Below are 20,281 nucleotides of genomic sequence, written 5' to 3'. Positions count from 1 at the left end.
GAAAACCACACTGCTCTTTTATTCAACGGAACACCCCCCTTTAGTGCAGTGTTGAATCAAACACCGAAAAAAAAGCCCAGAGAAATTTCTGTAGATAAACCAGTGAAGAGAACGCGCGTTACACATTATTGTCAACATAATCACTCCATGAAGAGGGAAGGGGCGGGGAGAGAAGCAGAACAAAGAACGAGGGGCTCAAACCCCTAGACACTGCAAAACATTCAGACATTCGGGACTAAAATAAAAGAGGAAGGCTTCCAGGAAGGAGAGGAACAAATGGATTCTGTGGCAGCTTAGGTGGTCGGGGGGTGTGGAAAGGACTCTGGGCTGGCAGGCCAGCCCAAGGTGGCTTCAGCTGTGTCCCTACTGCTGGCAGGAGTGCAGGATGGTTATGAAAAGCCACCCTTGGCAACTTCACAAGTCTCTTTGACAAGGTGGCAGAGATAAACTGCTACTCAAGAATTTAAGACAAACGTCTTTAGGGGTGGCTATGGACCCTTGAAACACTTAGAACCAAAGGACCCCCCCCCAGCCTAACATTAATAGTCAAAGCCTGTGCCTAAAACCATTTGCTCCCCTCTCCTTGGCAAGGGGAGAAGGAGGAATGGAGAGAAGGGAAGGATTCTAATTGCAGAAGACCGGGGAGAGCATCTCCTTGGACGGAGTCTGAAGAAAGGAAGAGATAAGGAAATAACAAAAGAAAAAGAAAAAAATTAATAAAAATTTCACGATATGGAGCCAGCGTGTTCCGATTCCGTCCACAAAAATAACTCAGGCTGCTTTGCCGAACCATCCTGTCCACCAGGGGCGCTGCTGAGGCTGTCTGCCTGGAAGGGTCACCAATGGGCGCGGAAAGTCCTCACTCTCATGGCTCGGGCCATCGCCGCTGCGGGGAGGGATCCTGGCGGCCCGGTTTGGGGAGAGGCAAAGGGAGTTGGGTGAGGAGAGAAAGAAGACAAAGAAGACACTCGATGCTACGGGGCGCCAGGAGAGCCCAAGCTGGCGCCCCTACTATATCCTGCCCGTTCCCAAGCGATTTCTCAGTCGCTTGGCCCAGCCCGGTGCGTGCACACACACACATGCGTGCACACACAATCACATGCGTGCGTCCCAATGTCTGGCTCCATATGGTGAGGTTCGGCGTGTGTTTAAACGAGACCAATTCTCTCTATATATAATATATATTTTCTTAAAAAACGAGTCTAGTTCTGTGGTGGAGGCGGTGGGGGAGCTGGAGGCATCCCGAAGGGTGGCATGCCCGCCACCCCCATGCCCATCATGGTGACAAAGTTAGAAGGGTCCATGGGAGGCGGAGGAGGAGGGGGCGGGGCATACATCATGCCGGCGGAACCAGGTGGCGGAGGCGGCGGAGGGGGAGGGGCCCCGGGCGGCAGAGGCGGCTGGACCCCGGGGGGCAGGGGCACCATAGTGGGGTTGCCTTGCATCTGAGGGGCTCCTGGAGAAGCTGCGGCAGCCGCCTGCTGCTGTTGCCATGGCGGGATGGACCCTGTGCCAGCGCTCGTGGTGGTAGTCGTCGTATCTGGGGTGGTAAAGAAGCCCAAGGTCACACGCGCGGGGGGGCACACCGCGGCTCTCTGCGGCTGCTGCCTTGGGATGGGGGGCGAGGGGCGCCTGCTCCTTGCTTGGCATGCGGTACGGTGGTGGGGGGCGGGCGGGCAGGGCTGTCCTGGTGATGGGGAGTGGAGGGGTGGGCAGGACTACCCTGGGGTCAGCCTCAATGTCTCTGGGCTTAACAGCATAAGCCCTTTGTCACCAATGCCCCTGGAGGGGCTGAGGGAAAAGTACCAGACTCAAGAACCGGCTCTGACGTCCCTCCGCCCAGCCGCCGCCACCACCGAACGGCACATTCAACCTCAAGGCCACAGCTGCTCTCTCCCCACTGCCCAGTCCCTTCTCTGCAGTCTCTCAGGCCCAATCACAACCCCGTCCAGAGCAAGCATGCACCTTCCCACTCGGCCCTATGTACAAGACGGGCCAGCCAGCAGTTCACTCAGCTGGCAGAGCCTGGACTTCCGATACCCTGCCTACAACTGCAGGCTCCCCTCCAGACCCCCACAAATCTCTCCCCAGACACAACCACACCAAACATCAGCTTTCCTCCCCAAGACACCCCCAGGGCCAGGCGGCCCCTTCCATTTCTGCCTCCCAAATCCCCCAGCCGAGAGCGAGTCTCTTCCCAAGGTGTGTGAGCTATGAGGTCTTATTGTTCTAAACCCCAACCCTTGTCCCACCCACCCCCACAAGCCCAAAATATTGCACTCACTTTGCTGCCATGGCAAGGGGGTACTGGAAGCCATACTGCTGCTGGGCGGAGGGGGTGGCGGAGGCTGCTGCTGCTGCTGCTGCCATGGGGGAAGAGGACCAGAGGGAGGGGGCGGGGGCTGCCCACTGGGAGGCGGCGGCGGTGGCGGCATCATGCCCATAGGCGGCGGCGGCATCATACCTGCAGGTAGGTCAAAGAAGGGTGAGGCCTCAGGGAAGGAGGGGACCTGGGCCAGAGCCCCTGCTTACTTAACACAGACTTAGGTGGAGACCCACAGCAAGCAGACAATATTACCTTTTCCTTGATGCAGGCGATAGACCCCAGAGCCCACAGGCGTACTTCCCAGGTACTGATCTTGATGGAAGGAAAGAGCAGGGACTTAGCAGGACATTTGAACCAGCCAGGGAAGACACCCCCCAACATCTTCCTCAGTCACATAGCTTGAATACTACCCTTGAGACAGCAGCTCTGAAAAGTCTTCATATGGAGGCAGTGCTGGACCTCCCCATGCACAAGGCACTTCTTACTCAGATAGTCTTGCTCCTTCTAGAACCCAAGACTTGGCAAGGCCAGTAGGCCCAGTGCACTAGTAAGCCATTGTGAGAGCTGTTTTCAGCTCACAGGGACCCTGACAGAAGCCCGTGCTTACCCCAGAGCCCCAAGGTTTCTGGTCTGACACTTACTTACCCATTGGAGGAGGGCCATGGTGCCCAGGTGGGTGGGGGCCCTGGTTCATCGGTGGTGGCGGTGGCTGCATCCAAGGGGGTGGGGGTCCATTTGGGTTGTGCTGCATGGGATGTCCACCATGCCCACCTGTCAGGCTGGGTAATGGGTGTGGGAAGCTGTGGGGGCCACCTCCAGGCCCGCCAGGACCACCTCCATGCATGCCATGATAAGGCCGACTCTCTGAAGGGCCAGAATTCATCCAGGGTGGGCGGCTCTGGGTGGTGGACATGAGAGACTACGTGAGAGCATTTCCGGCCAACGTCCCTGTCTGCTCCCCCTGATGGCAACACTGTTCTTCCAGCTATGCCATAGGACCAGGATAAAAGCACAAGAGGCCTCCCAAAGTAAGAAGTCCCCCACTGGCCAGACATTCCGGAAGAACAATGTTGCCATCCATGTCCATCACTCAGCTCCACCCAAAGCACTTGGCCATAGCTTCCAGTCTCTGAGGAAGAGACTAGGGGACCAGGCCAAAAGAACCCTCCCCCAAGGCTCACCGGTGGAGGCGGGTTGTTGGCAGGAGCAGCAGGCCGAGGTGCACTAGCCAAGGGTGTGGTCGCAGGCCCAGAGGTGGAGCCCACAGATGCTGGGACAGGAGCTTCCCCAAGTTCAGCCATCAAGGACAAATATTCTTTATCCATCCGTGCTTTATCCTGAGCTGACTGGGGGTCACCAGGCCTGAAGTGGGGTGGGGGATACAGAGAGCAGGGGAAGCTTTGAAGATTCAGCCCTCAGATCACCCTTTCTTTCTAACCTCTTACTAGGCATGTAGTGTAAACAGTCCTACCAGCTCCTTGGTTCAGGGCCATTTCCTCATCTAGAGCGCCAGTGTCTGCCACAGCAGAAGCCCTGGGCCAAGAGAACTGGTGAGGAAGCACCAGGCCCCTGATAGTCATAAGAACACAGGTTCACCCTCTCCAGTTTCATCAAATCCTACTTGCCCATTATGAAAGAAAGAAAGTCTCTCCAAGACTAGGCAACTGCCAAAAAGAACCTTAACAAAGCCTTAGAGAAATGCTGGTGTCAAGGGCTGATTTACAAATAGTCAAATTCTGTAGTCAGTTTTGTTTTGTTTGTTTTTGATACTAGGGATTGAACTCAGGGATTGTCTGCCACCAAGCTATATCCCCAAGTTGTTTTTTTTTTTTTTTTTTTGGGGGGGGGTACCAGGGATTGAACTCCAGAGCACCACCACTGAGCCACATTCTCCATCCCTATTTTGTATTTTATTAGAGACAAGTTCTTACCAAGTTGCTTAGTGCCTCACTAAATTGCTGAGGCTGGCTTTGAACTCTCGATTCTCCTACCGCTGGGATTTCAGGTGTGCACCAGCGTGCCTGGCCCCCAAATTTTGAAAAATATTTTTTAGTTGTACATGGACACAATACCTTTATTTTTATGTGGTGCTAAGTGAAAATCAAACCCAGTGCCTCACACATGCTAGGCAAGTGCTCTACCACTGAGCTACAACCTCAGTCCTATTCTTTGAAATTCTTAGAAAGGATCTCAGTTAAGTTGCTTGGACCCTTGAACTTGAGATCCTCTGCCTCAGCCTCCTGCCAGCTTTGAACAAATCTTTAAGCAGCAAAGGCAGTGAACTAATATTGAGCCTCAGTGAAAACATTATAATAACCAATCTGGGCCTGTGGCACACACCTATAATCCTGGTGACTTGCAAGAGGATGCCATGTTTGAGGCCAGCCTCAGCAACTCAGCAAGACCCTCTCAAAATAAAAAAGGACAGGGGATATAGTTCAGTGATAAAAATTCCCCTGAGGTTCAATCCCTAGTACTAAATAATCAGAATAGAAACCTTTTGGTTTTCTTGGACACAAGACAAACAATAAAACAGAGTTGTTCTGTAAGATTGTTTCTAATCCTTCTCAGTTTTATCAATCACACCATCACCCAACCATGTGCTAAAGAGAACTATCTTCTATGTCACTGGTTACCAGAAAACCCATAGAACAGCTAGTCCCTCACCTTTGAAACTTGCAATCTGAAGCAATGTGGCCAGCTCCTCCACACTTAGTACACACTGTAGTATTGGTAATGCTGCGGGTCTCTGAGCTCTGCCAGGGTCTTAAGATTCTGTTGAGAAGAGAAAATCAACTCAAAGGCTGTGAACACCCTCTCCACTTGCACAGCTTCTTCAGGTCTCTGCACACTCCTCTCAACTGATCACTACCTGTTATCATCTTCCCGAAGGGTACCATTCAAGCGAGCCAATTCTCGAAGCTGCATCTTCCGTAGATCATTCTGGTCCTCTGGGGTCTCAATACCTTGCTTCAGGATGTTTCTGATCTAGTGAAGACACAACGAGAAGTTAGTCATGCATAACTGTAATCCCAATGACTCAGGAGGCTGAGATCAGTCCCTGTAACTTAGTGAGATCCTATTGTAAAGTAAAAAGGGTTGGGGACTTAGCTCAGTGGAAAAGTGCCCCTGGATTCAATCCCCAGTACAAAAAAAAAAAAAAAGAGAGAGTAGCAGCTAGCTGCCTACGTGCTACGTGCCTGGGCCACCACCCAGATTTCTATTAAGAGGTTTCCTTTCTTGGCTCGTCACTCACCTGTTCTACTGCCTTTTTAACATTCTCCATTGTATTGGCAGTGACTAGGGCATGAAGTGGCTCATCTTCCCCTGGCAACATCTGGCCATCTTTGCGTCCAACCTTCCCTTCTTTCACAGACCCTTTCCCCCGGATCATGATCTTGGCGTTACACTCCTTCTCAATATTCTTCAGGGTGTTCCCTCTAGAGGCATAAAGGATTTAGTTAATACTCAAGTTCACACTCGACAGAGGCTGGGCTGGGTGCAAATTGATGGAAAACTACAACTATAGAGAATCAAATTTTCCCACTGAAAACTCTGTGCCCTTTAAGGTAAAGCTAGTCACAGCGAATCTGAGGATTTTCTTTCTCTGAAGTAAAAAGAGAATATTGACAAGAGTTCTCACAGAATGGCCTAGTTCAGCCAAAGTCAATGCCTTACTAAAACAAAACCAATGAATGGCACCCCAATTAGGCACAAGGAGACACATCTAGGCTCTAAGGAATTCTATACCCCAATAAGCTAGTGATTACTCACCTGGGCCCAATTAGTAGCCCAACAAAGTTGATTTCTGGATACTCATCTTGAGGGATCATTACTTTATCACTCACACGTGTTGCTGGAGGTCTAAAAAAGAAAGACAGTCACCAACTCTGCACATTTCCAGATGAGATCACCCAGTTTTTCTAAAACTAAACACCAGTATTATTTATGGGTGAGCTTGTACAAGTGGTGAGTAGTACCAAAACTGCCCCAGCAGGTCACATTTGACAGGCATGTAACCTTGTCCCAAGGGACCTAGTCCCTCTGCTTACTTATAATCTGCAGGTGGCTTGAAATCAGGGTTGAGGGCAACCATCTCTGTGATGAGGTTGTGCCGCTCCTCTTCCAGCTTTTTGCGGGTACGGAACTCTCTGGTGTTAAGTCGCTTCCCCTCACTATTGTAGATGGGCTCAGGGGAAGGGGACCTGTGGGAAACAGACCCCCGTTACTGCTCTGTCCCTACTTCCCTCAGTCCCACATGGACTATAACAGTCTTCCCCAGCCCCTCTGCCTCTCAGACCCTAACACTCTTCGGAGGAACCGACCATAACGTGTGCTATTTGAGATCGTGTGGAATGGGGAAATGGAAGCTGGCTTAGTATTTTGGGGACTGGGGTGTGTGTGAGAAAGGAAAAAAAAAGGTTTTGTTTCTAAAAGTGATGTGGGGGGGAGTCTGTCCTTTGGGGGAAATCTCTGGACTGTAAGTGGCAAGGACAGTTTCATCCACAGGAGTCTCCTTGCCAAATATAATTTTTCTTTCATTTGGGAAAAAAAATGCACTATCCCAACTTGGTTAACCACAGAAACCCGAGTTTAGGTGAAACATTCTCTCTTGGAGAGCTCATGCCTATCAGGAAGAGCATTTGTACCCCTGACACATAGTGAACACGAGCTCTTTCACCCAAAGCAGCCGGGACTCAAGCTATTGCAGCTACTTGGTCCCCACAATGGAGAGAGATGGTTCAAGGCTTCGTCTCTGCTTTTCCTTCAATGGCCTGGCTGGCTGTGTCCAAGGCCCAGGAGACAACCTGTTTCTGGCTGTTCGAGGTGGGGAGTCTGGATGGAGAAAACCGTTAAAGTGCTAAAGCAGCTTCTGCTAGAGCTGCAAATGCAGATTTGGTCAAATACTTGTCTAGGGTCTGAACCTGCCAACAGCAAGGGGGAAACCTATGATTCTCCGCCAGAGTTTACAAGTCCAGAAAGCAGATTATTCTCTCTCATTTTTTAAGGAGTAAAATGCTGATGCTACAAGCAAAAAAAATAGTAATGATAAAATGGTCAGTTTACCACAGCTGGATTTTGCGGTAATAAAAAAAGAGAAGTCACACTCCTAGAATTCTGAGTTAAGATTACAAAAAGGACCATAGCTTGATATTCTGTATGAAAATTTAGTAGCAGCTGCAAGAAGGGAAAGACCATGTGGATCAGGTTATTAAAAAAACATCCTGAAAGTAGTTCAGACTCCTACACCCTTGGTTTAGTTGAGAGAACCTTGCCTAGATGGAGAGCAAGGACTGAACTCGGCTGCTCCCACTGTCTTCAGCCTAAAGGTAACCATGTCATACCACGTCACACACACGATGGAATAAAAGGTCAGGTTTGTTCATGACTAATGACGGCTAAATGACACCTCCGTTTCTAGCATTTGTATAAACTGTTAGCACAATCCAGTGAAAGTGAACACAGGCAAACATACCCCAGCTCATTAGACTATCATCTTACACATTAAGGTCTACAAGAGATTTTAAAACACCTTTAACTGTGCAAGTTAAATAACATCAAAATAGCATATGAAGTGGCTTAATTTTGATATACCTTCTTAAGAAATAATCTTATTAAAGTAAGAAACTTATGCATTTCCTTCCAACCTGGGCTCAAAAGCAAAACCAATCAGGCATTAGGGCCTCTTTCAAAACTAAGTGCAAGGGAAGAAAAATCCTGCTCTGGTTTTATTTCTAACATGCTTGACATTTCTATGCCCACCCCACAGCTGTCTAGAATTGAGCACTTCTGGCTAATCACCAGAACAAGTTGTACCAGTCCCAAACTGGCCATTTAAAGGCCTCACAGTTTAACCTCTTCCCAAATTGTGGAAGTGAAAGGCAAAAGCTAATAATCTAGAGGTTAGGCTGGCTGGACTTCTTCACCTGAATAGGCATCGGGCACATCAACTAAATTCTAATCCCAGTTCTCCAGGAAGCAAAGAGGTTTGTTAAAAACTCAATCCTTTAGAGGAATTGCCTGTAACCTGTAGACATTATTAAAGGGGAAAAGGCCAAAAAGACAACTAAACAGTTGTGGTCTATAACCTACAATGGAAATCTTAAAAAGAAAAAAAAAAAAAAATCTTCAAAAAGAAATATAACATAACACAATCTTCCAACCAAAATCTACAGGTAAAAATATAACGGATTTATTAAGTAAAATTAGAGAGTCAACATGGAGAAATAACGAAGCTGTTTCCTGGCAAAAGGCAGCAGAAAGATGCACATGAGTGACTTGTAAAGCCATTCTATCATCTTCCTGACTGAATGAGCCAGACTGGGTAACAAAAACCAAAAACACTACTTTTTAAAGCAAAGTCTTTTTAAGTATGCTGCATGCACTAAGAGGTATTTCAGTGAGAGGAAGGTTTACTATCTTATTAAGTGATCAGATGTTAGCTGTTCAAAGATCAGCCAATACAATTTCAGTTTAAAAAGTCCATCTCCCTCACATAAACTTTACTTTTTAGAGGTGAGAGAAAATTATAAACTGAAATGACATGACCACAGCTGTTTGAGGCCCACATTCCTTAAAAAAAAAAAAAAAAAGTAATTTAGGATTGGTTGCTTGCCTTCCCAAAACAGGTGAGGTAAGAATATACTGGCCCCTCCCCAAACCCCCAGGCAATGGCCAAGGCTGAAAATTAATTGGCAGTGAAGGAAGTTGGTTAGAAATCTTACCTACTTTTAAAACCACCTCAAAACCTTAAGCAGAAATAGTGTATCAATGAGCTGGTCTAATTTTCTGCCACGCTTAATTCAGTGATGCTCAAAAATACTCTTAACCCCTGCATCATGTACCTGTGAGAAAAACTACACCCTGGACTTGCAGCCAAAGCAGGCACTGAAAAGGCAGGTTAATGGCCACCTCTCACTGTCCCTCAGGGTGGGTAAATCAGGTTAAATCTACATGCTTACCAATTGGAAACCAGTTGTCCATTTTTATGTAACTTTTTATTCTTTTTAGTTAAAACTCCAATTTTCTAACTGTTGACTGACCACATACATTTACTAATTAAACCCTAGTCCCCAGAATGGTCAGACCACCAGTCTCTTTAACTAGGATTTTATCGAACTGACACAATGTTGCCACCAGTAAAATGTATTGAGAAAAAGGTAAAAGCGTTACTGTCAGCTGGTTAAAACTGTTTCCCAACCTGTCCTCAGGGTTAGGGGGGATGCCCAGGTCTCCTGTGCGCAGTTTACGAGTCAGGTCTTCTATCTGCAGTTGCACTGGAAGAAACCAGGTTAGGAAAGAAAAAAAAGGATGGAAAAAAGACAATGTTACCAAAAAACATCTCAAATCTCAACAACAAGCATGAAGAACTCGGAGACTTTGAAAGGGACGATTGATTGATCAGTGAACACATTGAGGCAAAAACCCCCAACCACCTATTGGCAGAAGTCCACTTACATCTATAGGTTATTTTTTCATTTCAAAATGGTTATCACTTAAGGAAGCAAACCGTTTGTTGGAAGAGGGGTTAGCAATAAAGACTGTTCACTAAGGCTAACATCAAAAGCAATTATCAGGAGGTGTTCACTTTTCCCTCCCCACCAACACTTGCTTATTACAATTGGCACCCCAAACCAACACCCATTGTGTGATATCACCGGTACCTGGTTCCCATCAAATTACTTGAGGGCAAGACTTGCGAAGTTAATTTTTCTTTGTGAAATATTAAACATAGCCCAAAGTGAGACCCAATTAACATGGGACAAAGAAAAATACCAGTTGAGCAAATATCATTTCAATTAAGACCAGGTTTTAAACTTCTGAACAAGCAATACATTCAATAACCAATTTGACATCTTATAGCAATTTATACATACACTTTCTGTACATCCAGACCTGTTACTAGTAAAGGTCTCCCATACCTGCGGTTTTTATGCAAACATTAAATGGAAAATCATGTTTTATCTTCATACACCAATAGGCATAAGGTGCTAGGAGTTTATTTTCAGACCTGCTATTGATGTGTAGAGTAGGTATGTAGAAGATGCAAAGTGTGGATCAAGGAGAATATACGTGGCCCTCAGGCCTTGACCTGAGGCTGTACCCAAAAGAGAGATGAGGGTTTCACAAAAGTTGCCAGAGAATCCAGGGAAATGTTACACAGCTGATTTCCCAAAATAATAGGAACTGCAGAGCCAGAGTACTTTCTTCAACAAACTAATCAACCACCTGTTTCTTACCTTTGCAGCATCTCAGAGTTCTTAGTAGGCACCTCTATCAAGGGCAAGGCTAACTGAGTTGGATTAGAGTTGAGTTGGCTCCTAGATATATTAATGTACATCTAACCCCAGATACCTTCTAATTTGAAGTACATCACACAGGGATATATACCACACCCTCACACTGAACTTCTCAAGAAATGAAAATCCATTAATACAAAAGACAATATTAGGGGCACCCTGGACAAGACACTGTGTACTGTGAGAGACAGAAGGCGAGTAAGACATGGCTCTGCAAGTTCCTTTATGCCAGACACTTTTGACTTCAGTCAATGATGTGGCAGTCCTCTCAGGTGGATTGTGGGGGTGTGGGTTCTGAGCTGAATAAATAGTTGATACTGAAATTATAAAAAGTGTTGCTATCTTCCTGGGATCAGAGGCCTGTACCAATCTCTGCTTGGATTCTATCTACACTTTGATGATGGCTAGAAACAGCCCTTAGGGCTCAGTGCATTAATGAGGCCAACAGGGAGAGGAAATCAAGTTGTAAAGAATGAGTCTGTTGTCCCCATTTTCAGGTCTGCTTGTATTCTTGTGCTATGACTCCACTAGAGGCATTCCACAAGGTTGTTAAGTCCCACACTGGTCTAATGAGACACAAGTGAGTAGGCTGGAGTAGATAGGAAGAGTGGGGAAAGTCTTAGTAGTACTGTGAAAAAGGAGATAGAAAGCCTGTAATCCCAACAACTAGTGAGGACACCGCAGGAAGATCAAGGCCAGGATCAAGTTCTAGGCAGATGATATCCTGTCTCAAAATTTAAAAAGGGCCTGGAGGTGTAACTCAATGGTAAAGGACCCCTGGGTTAAATCCTCAAATCATACAGAATTATAATACCTCAAAATTCTCAACAATTACTGGATACAGTGGCATACACCTAAGACTCCAGCAACTCAAGAGGCTGAGGCAGGAAGACTTTAAATTCAAAGCCAGTCTCTCCAACTTAATGAGACCCCGTTTCAAAATAAAGTTAAAGAAGACAGGCACAGTGGTATACACCTCTAATCCAAGCAACTCAGGAGGCTGAGGCAGGACTACAGATTCAAGAACAGCCTCAGCAATTTAATTAAAGTAACTCAGTGAGACCCTGTCTCTAAATAAAATATAAAAAAGGGCTGGGAATGTGGCTCAAAGGTTAAGCGCCCCTGGGTTCAACCCTCAGTACCCAAAATAATAACTAATTTAAAAAAATAAAGTTAAAGAAAAGGCTTGGGATGTAATTCAGAAACAGAAAATGCTCGGGTGTCCAATCCCTAGTACCAGAAACAAAGCACCTCCCCGCAATAATATAAAAACCACAAAATTAAAACCCTCTCCAAAATTAAGCCATGGGGCCTTGAAGCTTTTATGGGAAGGCCACAGCCTCATAAAGCCTAAGATGTCTTTGCCCTAATTTCCTCCCAAGGGGGTGAGAGGGCAAAGAGAGAGATGTTTACTTGATTAGTAGGATATGTTATCAAGCATACTTTCTGAGACAGTTGGACAAGTATATAAAGATTGCATTAGACCTTGTATTATTTTCTTAAAGTAATTTTGAGGTTAGTTTCAATCCCACTGTGGATAGTCGTGAAATATCAAGGGGAAAGCTACCACTTTTTACTGTGTATCAAGCAATATCCCCTTCCCAGCAGAGTTCTTTAGAAGTAAATACAAGAGCCTTCATCTTAAGACAGCTCTCCAGAGGCCAAACCAGAAGATGCTGAAGGGAAGGTTAAATTCAAGAAAATGGTAAAAAGGGGTGAACTGTAAACACACTGTCAAGGAACACTGTTCAAACTGAGTTTTTGTTTTTGTTTTTTTCCTTTTCAGAAAGAACCTATAAAAAGTAAAACCACATTTTAGGGAAAGGGAGAAATATGAAATTATGGTGAAAGGCCATGCTGTGAAAAAGGTACTTGGTTTACAATACCTGCAGTGTTCTCCACTGGGGCCTGTCCAGAGAGGCAGACAAGACACTCACCTCACCAACTAACTGGTAATGAACAGCAGCTGAAAAAGGTGGGCTGCTGGAATGGGGACTATTCTCATTCCTAAATGGGGCCCTCGACCCTTCCTGGCACTCGTGGAGAACACTGCTGTTATGAACAGACCAAAACAAGGAACTACAAATGCAACACTTGCTGAGCAAAACCTGACATTATACCAATGACATGAGAATACATCTGACCATATCTTGTCTCTATAACAATAATAATAATAATAAAAAAAAATAGGACTTTCCACAGATATAGCACTCAGAATAAATAATCATCTAAAAATACACTTGGATACAGAACGTGTATTTACCTATGTAAGCTCTTTCTTGTTCCCGAGTAAGTCCAGGGGGAATAACAGTAGGCATTCCTGGAATCACTGTCTTCTGTTCCATTGTATCTTGATTCCATCTGCTCCGTTTCCGCTTCTTACTTGGGAAGTCTAAAGGCAGACAAAGACCATCAGGTGCAAATATAAGCCTGCACAGTATTACCAACAGGCAATTCAGGTTTCTTAGGATATATACGCAGAATGTCAGCACACTCTGAAACTGAGAACTCCACTTAAGATTTAAATGGCAAAGAATGGAAAAACAAACTTCAAAGGTCAGAGATGAAAACATGGCCACTACAAGGGTACTTGGTTCTGGGTCAGGAAAGTTGATATTTCACATTTCAAAATTTTTTCTAGAAGGGCTGGGGTTGTGGCTCAGTGGTAGAGCCCTTGCCTAGCTTGTGTGAGGCACAGGGTTTGATTCTCAGCACTGCATGTAAATGAATGAATAAAAGATCCATCAACAACTAAAAAACATATACATACACACATTTTTTTGTTTGTTTGTTTAGAAGAACACTGTAAAGCATGTGAACAACTTTTTTCCAGTGATGGGTATGGAACCCAAGTTCCATATAAAGTATTATAAACACATACACTATTATTTACAAATGACTAATGGTCCAGCAGAGACAAGACTGAAGAATTAGTCTATAAAGCAGTACTGAGAACTGCCGGCTCTTCCCAATTCTACCTCCCCCTGTCCCAGTCACCTTTCTAAAGAGATCAGGGGGCTGGGGATATAGCTTAGTTGGTAGAGTGCTTGCCCCACATGCACAAGGGCCCTGGGTTCAATCTCTAGCACCACAAAAAAAGGAATCAGCCTCTAAAGAGATCAGAGCACAACCAAACCAAATTACTAAATGAAAAAGCCTGATTTTTTCACCAGGAAAAAGGTGCAGCCCAGACTAGCATTCAATTTCCCTGATCAGTTGGGCCGACAGGATCAGAACTCTTAAATACCAAATTCAACAAGACACAAACTCTCATTCCCCGATACATGCCATTTCCCTACACGTAGCACGTCGTACGTATACTTCCAAAGGGTACAAGCCCAGAGAGAAACCCTTTTTAAAACTAAGTGGAAAACTGATCACACTGAGAAATCTTAGGGTAAATAAAGGAAAATCAAGTGCCAAAAAAGATCGGACCCAATCACCACCTGAAGCCTTCCAACCTCTTCCACATTAGTGGAAACACAGTTTATTGTAAAAAAATAGATTCCTCTAAGACCAGAATGGGAGCTGCTCCTCGTCGTCAGTGAACCCCTCCCCAGCCTTCACCCTTACACTCTGCACCTGCGTGGACCCCAGGTCCTTTGGTTTGGGCGGCCCAAGGCCGCAGCCACGCTGCGCCTGCGCACCTCCCGCCCTTCCTCCCCCGCCCTCCCCGGCGCGCAAGCGCGCTCGAGGCCCCGTGAACCAGGCCGCGCGCACCCTGGGGCGCCTCCGCCTGGGCCTCCCCGTGCGCGCGCGCGCGCGCGCGCGCCCCTGCCGCGTGCAGCCGCCGTCGCCGCCGCAGCGCGCCCCTCCGCCGGCCGGGCCGGGCCGGGCCGGGCCGGTCCGCGCGACGCCTCTCGCGCTGTCGGCCCGACTCACCTCCTCCGCCGCCGGCCGGGCCCGGCTGCTGGTCCTGACGCGGCGGCTGCGGCGGCGACACGCGCTGGTAGAGCGACGGCGCGGGGGGCGGCTGCGGCGGCGGGTACGAGGCGCCAGGGGACGGCGGCGGTGGCGGCGGCGGCGGCTGCTGGGGAGGCGGGGGGGGCGGCGGCGGCGGCGGTGGCGGCGGTAGCGCCGCGAAGGGGAAGGCCACGGTCAGGGCTCCCATCGAGCCCGGGGGCGGCGGCGGCCCGGGCGCCAGCAGCCCCGCCCCAGGCGCGGGCGGAGGCCCCGGATCGAAGCCCCCTTTGGGCCCGGGAAGCGGGGGGAGGCCGGCGGGCCCCAGCTTACCCAGCGGCGTGGCGTTCGCTCCGGTCGCCATGGCGCCCCCGGGGACCGGCACCGGCGGCGGCTCTTCCTCGGCGGCGGCTTCTCCTTCGCGAACCTTCCGGGGGGGAGGGGACCCGACTACGCTGCCGAGGAGCGCGCGGAGCCCGTCCTCTCACGCGGCGGGCGGCGGCGGCGCGAGACGCACAAAGAGGGAGGAGAGAGAGTGCCGCGGGGGCGGGTTGGGGGCGACGGGGCCGCGGCCTGGATTGGGCCGGGCAGAGGCAAGGGGTCGAAGCCGGCGGCCTCCGATTGGCGGAGCGCTAGTCCTTCTTGATGCGCGCTGCGATTGGCCAAACCGTTAGGCCAGGCGAGGAAATGGCGGCGGACCCCGGTGGGCTGGGAGGTGTCGCAGCGCGCACTTCCATTTGTTACTGCGCGGACTGAGCTCGCAGGCCAGGAAAGAGGGGATAGGATGGGGCAAACTCTATGACGTAGGGCCAGAGAACTCCCTCATTGGCTGCAGGTGATGGAGTCAATCAATCTCGTTTGCCTCGTAGTGTCGTGTGATTGGCTGACTCTACTTGGAGCCTCTCTCCACTCTCCTCCCCCAGGGAGCAGTTGAGCCGGGATTAGACGAGAAGTCGCGGCGGAAAAGCCCGGGTCAGAACGAGAGTTGCGGCGGGGGAGGGGTGGGGCAGAGAGTGCGCACGCGTACATCAGGGCAAAGCGGCCTCTCCGCTTCTTCCTCCACTGGAGACCCTTGGATCTGGAGCGGAAGCCTTACGTGACGTCAGTCCTTGTTCCTGTGGTAACCGGGAATAGTGGGGCCCGAGCGGAGGAGGGGCAGGCTCTAGGCAAACCGGATCTGTTGACGCCGCAGGTGGAAGGGACTTCCTGTTTTCTATGAAAAAAACTAATAGGGCTATAAAATAGGGTATCCTTGTGGAAGGATTCAAAACAGTGTCAGAGCCGGGCGTGGTGTTGGCGCACTTCTGCAATCCTAACTACTTGGGAAGCTGAGGCAGAAGGATCACATATTCCAAGGCCAATCTCCAAACTAAAAGGGCTGGGAAGGCAGCACATGGTAAATCGCCCCTGGGTTCAATCCCTAGTACCAAGGAAGTAAGTAAAGGTGGGGTGGGGCGGAGGGACTACAAGGACAGGAAAAAGATATTCGGTTTTTTTATACATTATTTTTCAATAGTAGTTGAATACAATACCTTTATTCTATTTATTATTTTTACGTGATGCTGAGGATCGAACCCAGGGCCTCGCACGTGCTAGGCGAGCACTCTACCGCTGAGCCACAACCCCAGCCCCAGGAAAAAGATATTCTTGATAAGCAAAAAATTAAAATTGTATGTAAAAGTCACCGGGGGGGGGGGGCCGGTTAGCACATTTTACAGATAAAAGCCAATATTGGGAAGGACATGGTGGCAAATGCTTGTAATCCCCACCACGAGAGACTGAGGCAGGAAAATTGCAAATTTGAGGCCAGCTTGAGCAGTTTAGCAAGACTTTGTCTCAAAATGGAGATGTAACTCAGTAGCACAGTGCTTGCCTAGTTCACAGAAGAGTCTTGGTTTCATTCCCAGCACCCCATAAAAATAAATTTAAAGGGAAGTGGGCTTGGGATGTAGCTCTGTGGTAGAATCATGCCAGACAAGAGTGAGACACTAGATTCATGACCAGCAAAACAAAGAAAAAGGAAAGGAAATGTGATCTCTTTTGAGAGCTGGGCACCAGGACAAGCACCTATTTTTCCAGCACTTGGGAGGTTGAGGCAGGTGGAGTCCAGGAGTTGGAGACTAGCCTGGGTAAATAGATCAAATAGACCCTGTCTCAAAAAAAAAAACAACACACTTTCCAAAACACTTTCAAAAAGTACAAAACCTTTCAATTCAGCATCGCACTGCTGGCAATCTGCCCTCAAAAATAAGACAAGTGATTATAAAATGTGTTCAAAGTCCTCTACATTTACTACATCATTGTAATGGTCAAAATTTGAAACAGTGGGTTTCCCTCAATATTCATAAATTGGACTCTTAGGCAGCCTTGAAAAGCTGTTTATCAATACCAGTAGACTAAGGGATTTCTGTGATGTATTACTAAAGAAGTACATATCACATAATCTTGTCTTTGCAAAACAAAAAGCCTATATGTGGGGGCTGGGGATATGTTGGTAAGTGTTACCTGGCCTGCACAAAGCCCTGGGTTCAATCCCTAGCACCACCAAAAAAAACAAAAACAAAACCCTATATGTGTGTGTGTGTGCATGTTTGTACTACCCCTCAGTTACAGAACCCCACTGGGATATAAAATCTGTGGTTGCTCAGATTATGCAAAATGGTATAGACTTTGTGTATAACTTGTGCATATCCTCATGTATAATTTATCTCTAGATGACCTCTCGTACCTAACAGAATGTAAATGCTATGCCAGTAGCTGTTACACTCTACTGTATTTTCTTTTTTCCTGAATATTTTCCATCCAAAGTTGGCTGAATCCATGATGGGGAACGAGTAGGTAGCTGACTGTATAGAGAAAGCTACTGAGAGTTGCACAGCACATCCCCTGTCATTGGTAAGGGATGGGTGGTGCACATCTGTAAACCCAGGTATTCGGGAGACTGAGGCGGGAGTATGGCAAGTCAAAAGCCAGCTTCAGCAACTTAGTGAGGCCGAGTCTCAAAATAAAAACAAGGGCTGGGCATGTGGCTCAGTGGTAAAGTGCACTGGGTTCAATCCCCAGTTTAAAATCATCTATTTTGAAAATGGAGAGAAGGAAAAATTATACTGTAAATACAAGTTCTCTGGAGGAGGGAAGAGCCATTTGATGTCTGAGCAGCTATTGAGTGCAAAACATGTTGGATGCTACAGTAAATGAAGAAAAATCATAGCCTAACAACGGAAAAGAAAAATACACAAATAACAGCTAATAAATAATGAACATCAGGGCTGCAGCTGTGACTATCCCATGGGGCAGTCATTTTCACGCTTTCTGGTTATTTCAGCTTAATTGCCTCTTTTGAGCCAGGATTTTTTTTGAGTATTTTTAAATTACCAAATTAAAATATTTTGATTATTTTTATTATGAATTTCTACTTTTGTTACAGTTATAACATTATCTTGAAATATCTAAAAAGCATGCCCCCTCCGTGGTACCAGGGATTGAACCCAAGGGCACTTAACCACTGAGACATACCTCCATCCTTTTTTTTTTTTATTGAGACTGGGTCTCACGAAGCTGGTTAGAGCCTAAGTTGCTGAGGTTGGCCTTGGGATCCTTCTGCCTCAGTCTCCAGAGTCACTGGGATTACAAGCATTGGTCACTCATGCCTGGTTGCATAGTTGTTTTTTTTTTTTTTAATTTTTTGGGTTTTTTTTTAGTTGTAGGTGGATACCTTTATTATTATTATTTTTTTTTAATGTGGTGCTGAGCATCAAACCCAGTGCTTCACATGTGCTAGGCCAGTGCTCTACCACTGAGTCAAAACCCCAGCCCCATAGTTGGTTTTAATGGGATATCTTCTGAGCTGTAGGGGCCAGAACTACACACAGATGTCAGACAGATGCTCCTGGTTTTAAAGAACAATGTGATAGAGGGGGGAAAAAAATACACATCTGGCCTTTATCTGCCATTCCTGACACAGAACTTCAAACATTCTTGGAATTTCCTGACAGGAGTGCCTTTTGTTGCTCAAAGTAAGCCTCTTGGGACCCTACCTGGATTAATGCTAACAAAGGGACCCATTGTCAGTCTTGAGAGCCCTGAGATAGCTTCACCTCTCTGGCTGGGATTGTGGCTCAGCCATAGAGTACTCGCCTTGCTTGTGCTCCTTGCATGTGCGAGGCCCTGGGATCCTCAGCACCGCATTAAAAATAAAGGTATTATGTCCAACTACAACTAAAAAATAAATATTAAAGGGGGGGGGGGCTGGGGTTGTGGCTCAGAGGAAAAGTGATCACCTAGCATGCATGAGGCACTGGGTTCGATCCTCAGCACCACATAAAAACTAAATAAAGGTATTGTGTCCACCTACAACTAAAGAATAAATGTTAAAAAAATAATAATAAAAAAACCTATCATCTCAGCCAGGGAGGCGAAAGGGGCTGGAGATTGAGTTTAATCACATGGCCAGTGATTTAATTTATCTTGACTCTGTAATTAAACCTCAGTAGAAACTGAAAAAGGAGGGCTGGGACTGTGGCTCAGTGGTAGAGCGCTTGCCTAGCATGTGTGAGGCACTGGGTTCAATTCTCAGCACCTTGTAAACAAACAAAATAGAGTTATTGTGTCCAGTTACAACTAAAATAAATAAATAAATAGAAACAAAACTGGAAAAGGAGGCAGGGAAAGCTTCCAGGTTGGGGAATGTGGGGATGTGCCAGGAGGGTGGTACACCCTGACTCCCCAGGAAAGAAGCTCCTGGACTCAGGGTCCATCCAGCCTTTGCTGCCCTCTACCATGGAGTGAGCTCCATGGTGTTCCAAGTACTTTCCATAATTCTTTCCCCTGAACACCATGTTTTTTTTTTTTTTAAATGTTGGCATACAAATATTTATTCACGTAAAGCCATGTTTATAGCTTCCCATTAAAGGTAATTTGTTTTGTGTGGTTTTTTTTTTTTTAAAGAGAGAGAGAGGGAATTTTTTAATATTTATTTTTTAGTTATCGGCGGACACAACATCTTTGTTTGTATGTGGTGCTGAGGATCGAACCCGGGGCCGCAAGCATGCCAGGCAAGCGCGCTACCGCTTGAGCCACATTCCCAGCCCATAATTTGTTTTGTGTTTTGTTTGGGTACTGGAGATTGAACCCAGAGATGCTCTACCTCTGAGCTACATTCCCAGTCCCCCAGACTTTTTTATTTATTTATATATTTGTTTTTTGAGACAGGGCTTCACTGGGTTGCTGAGGCTGGCCTGAAACTCCTGATCCCCCTGCCTCAGCCTCCCGAGCCGCTGGGATTACAGGTGTGCACCCCCGTGCCTGACAGTTTTTGAGACAGTGCTTTGCTAAATTGCTGAGGCTAGCCTTGAACTTGTGATCCTCCTGCCTCAGCCTCCATAGTTGCTGGGATTACGGGCATGCACTGCCTTGCATGACTTAAAACAAAAAATTTCCACATTTGATACAAAAGGACGTGTGGCATCTAATGTGTTAGAAACTGAGTTGGACATTGCACACCCTGTGACTCCAACCCCCACCCTCCCCGAGAGCCAGAACATGACCAATCAATCCCTTTGCAGATTCCTGGGTCCTTCTTTGTGCCATGTCCATTCCCCTCAAACAGGCTGCCATTCGAATTTTGTACTTTACCTTCCTTAGACTTGAGACAGGTTCTTCCTAAATTGGCCAGACTAGCTTCGAACTTGGACTCTCCCTGCTTCGCCCTCCTGAGTTGCTGGGGGTACAGGTGTGTGCCACCATGCCTAGCCTC

General features: G+C 47.3%; 1 protein-coding gene across 12 annotated transcripts; it reads right to left on the bottom strand.

The window, feature by feature from the left end:
• Positions 1–15,288, bottom strand: Sf1 (splicing factor 1). 12 transcript variants are annotated; one of them, XM_034636892.2, is made up of 14 exons: positions 14,509–15,288; positions 12,890–13,018; positions 9,528–9,603; positions 6,379–6,531; positions 6,101–6,190; positions 5,583–5,766; positions 5,199–5,314; positions 4,994–5,101; positions 3,508–3,688; positions 2,972–3,245; positions 2,579–2,638; positions 2,285–2,464; positions 1,336–1,540; positions 1–901 (listed from the first exon to the last, which is right to left on the bottom strand). In XM_034636892.2, exons 1-14 carry the CDS (start codon positions 14,888–14,890, stop codon positions 772–774), a joined length of 2,268 nt encoding a protein of 755 aa, XP_034492783.2. In that variant the 5' UTR covers positions 14,891–15,288; the 3' UTR covers positions 1–771. The 12 variants fall into 12 exon arrangements, with proteins under 12 accessions (XP_034492783.2, XP_027800507.1, XP_027800493.2 ...); XM_027944706.3 differs by having other exon boundaries at positions 14,860–15,287; XM_027944692.3 differs by lacking the exon at positions 1,336–1,540.
• Between the last annotated feature and the right edge of the window lie 4,993 nt (positions 15,289–20,281).

This window comes from Marmota flaviventris, chromosome 9 (assembly GCF_047511675.1).
Source record: "Marmota flaviventris isolate mMarFla1 chromosome 9, mMarFla1.hap1, whole genome shotgun sequence".
In the NCBI taxonomy this organism is placed as follows: domain Eukaryota; kingdom Metazoa; phylum Chordata; class Mammalia; order Rodentia; family Sciuridae; genus Marmota; species Marmota flaviventris.
This window is presented reverse-complemented; position numbering and strand designations above follow the sequence as displayed.

Bases quoted from the DNA above. Each gene is read 5' to 3' on its own strand.
- Sf1 (XM_034636891.2), bottom strand. From the start codon at position 14,890: ATGGCGACCGGAGCGAACGCCACGCCGCTGGGTAAGCTGGGGCCCGCC. The intron at 6,191-6,378 runs GTAAGCAGAGGG...TTTCTTTTTTAG, and splicing joins AAGCCACCTGCAGATTATAA to ACCTCCAGCAACACGTGTGA. The intron at 3,246-3,507 runs GTGAGCCTTGGG...GCTCTCACGTAG, and splicing joins CCAACAACCCGCCTCCACCG to TCTCTCATGTCCACCACCCA.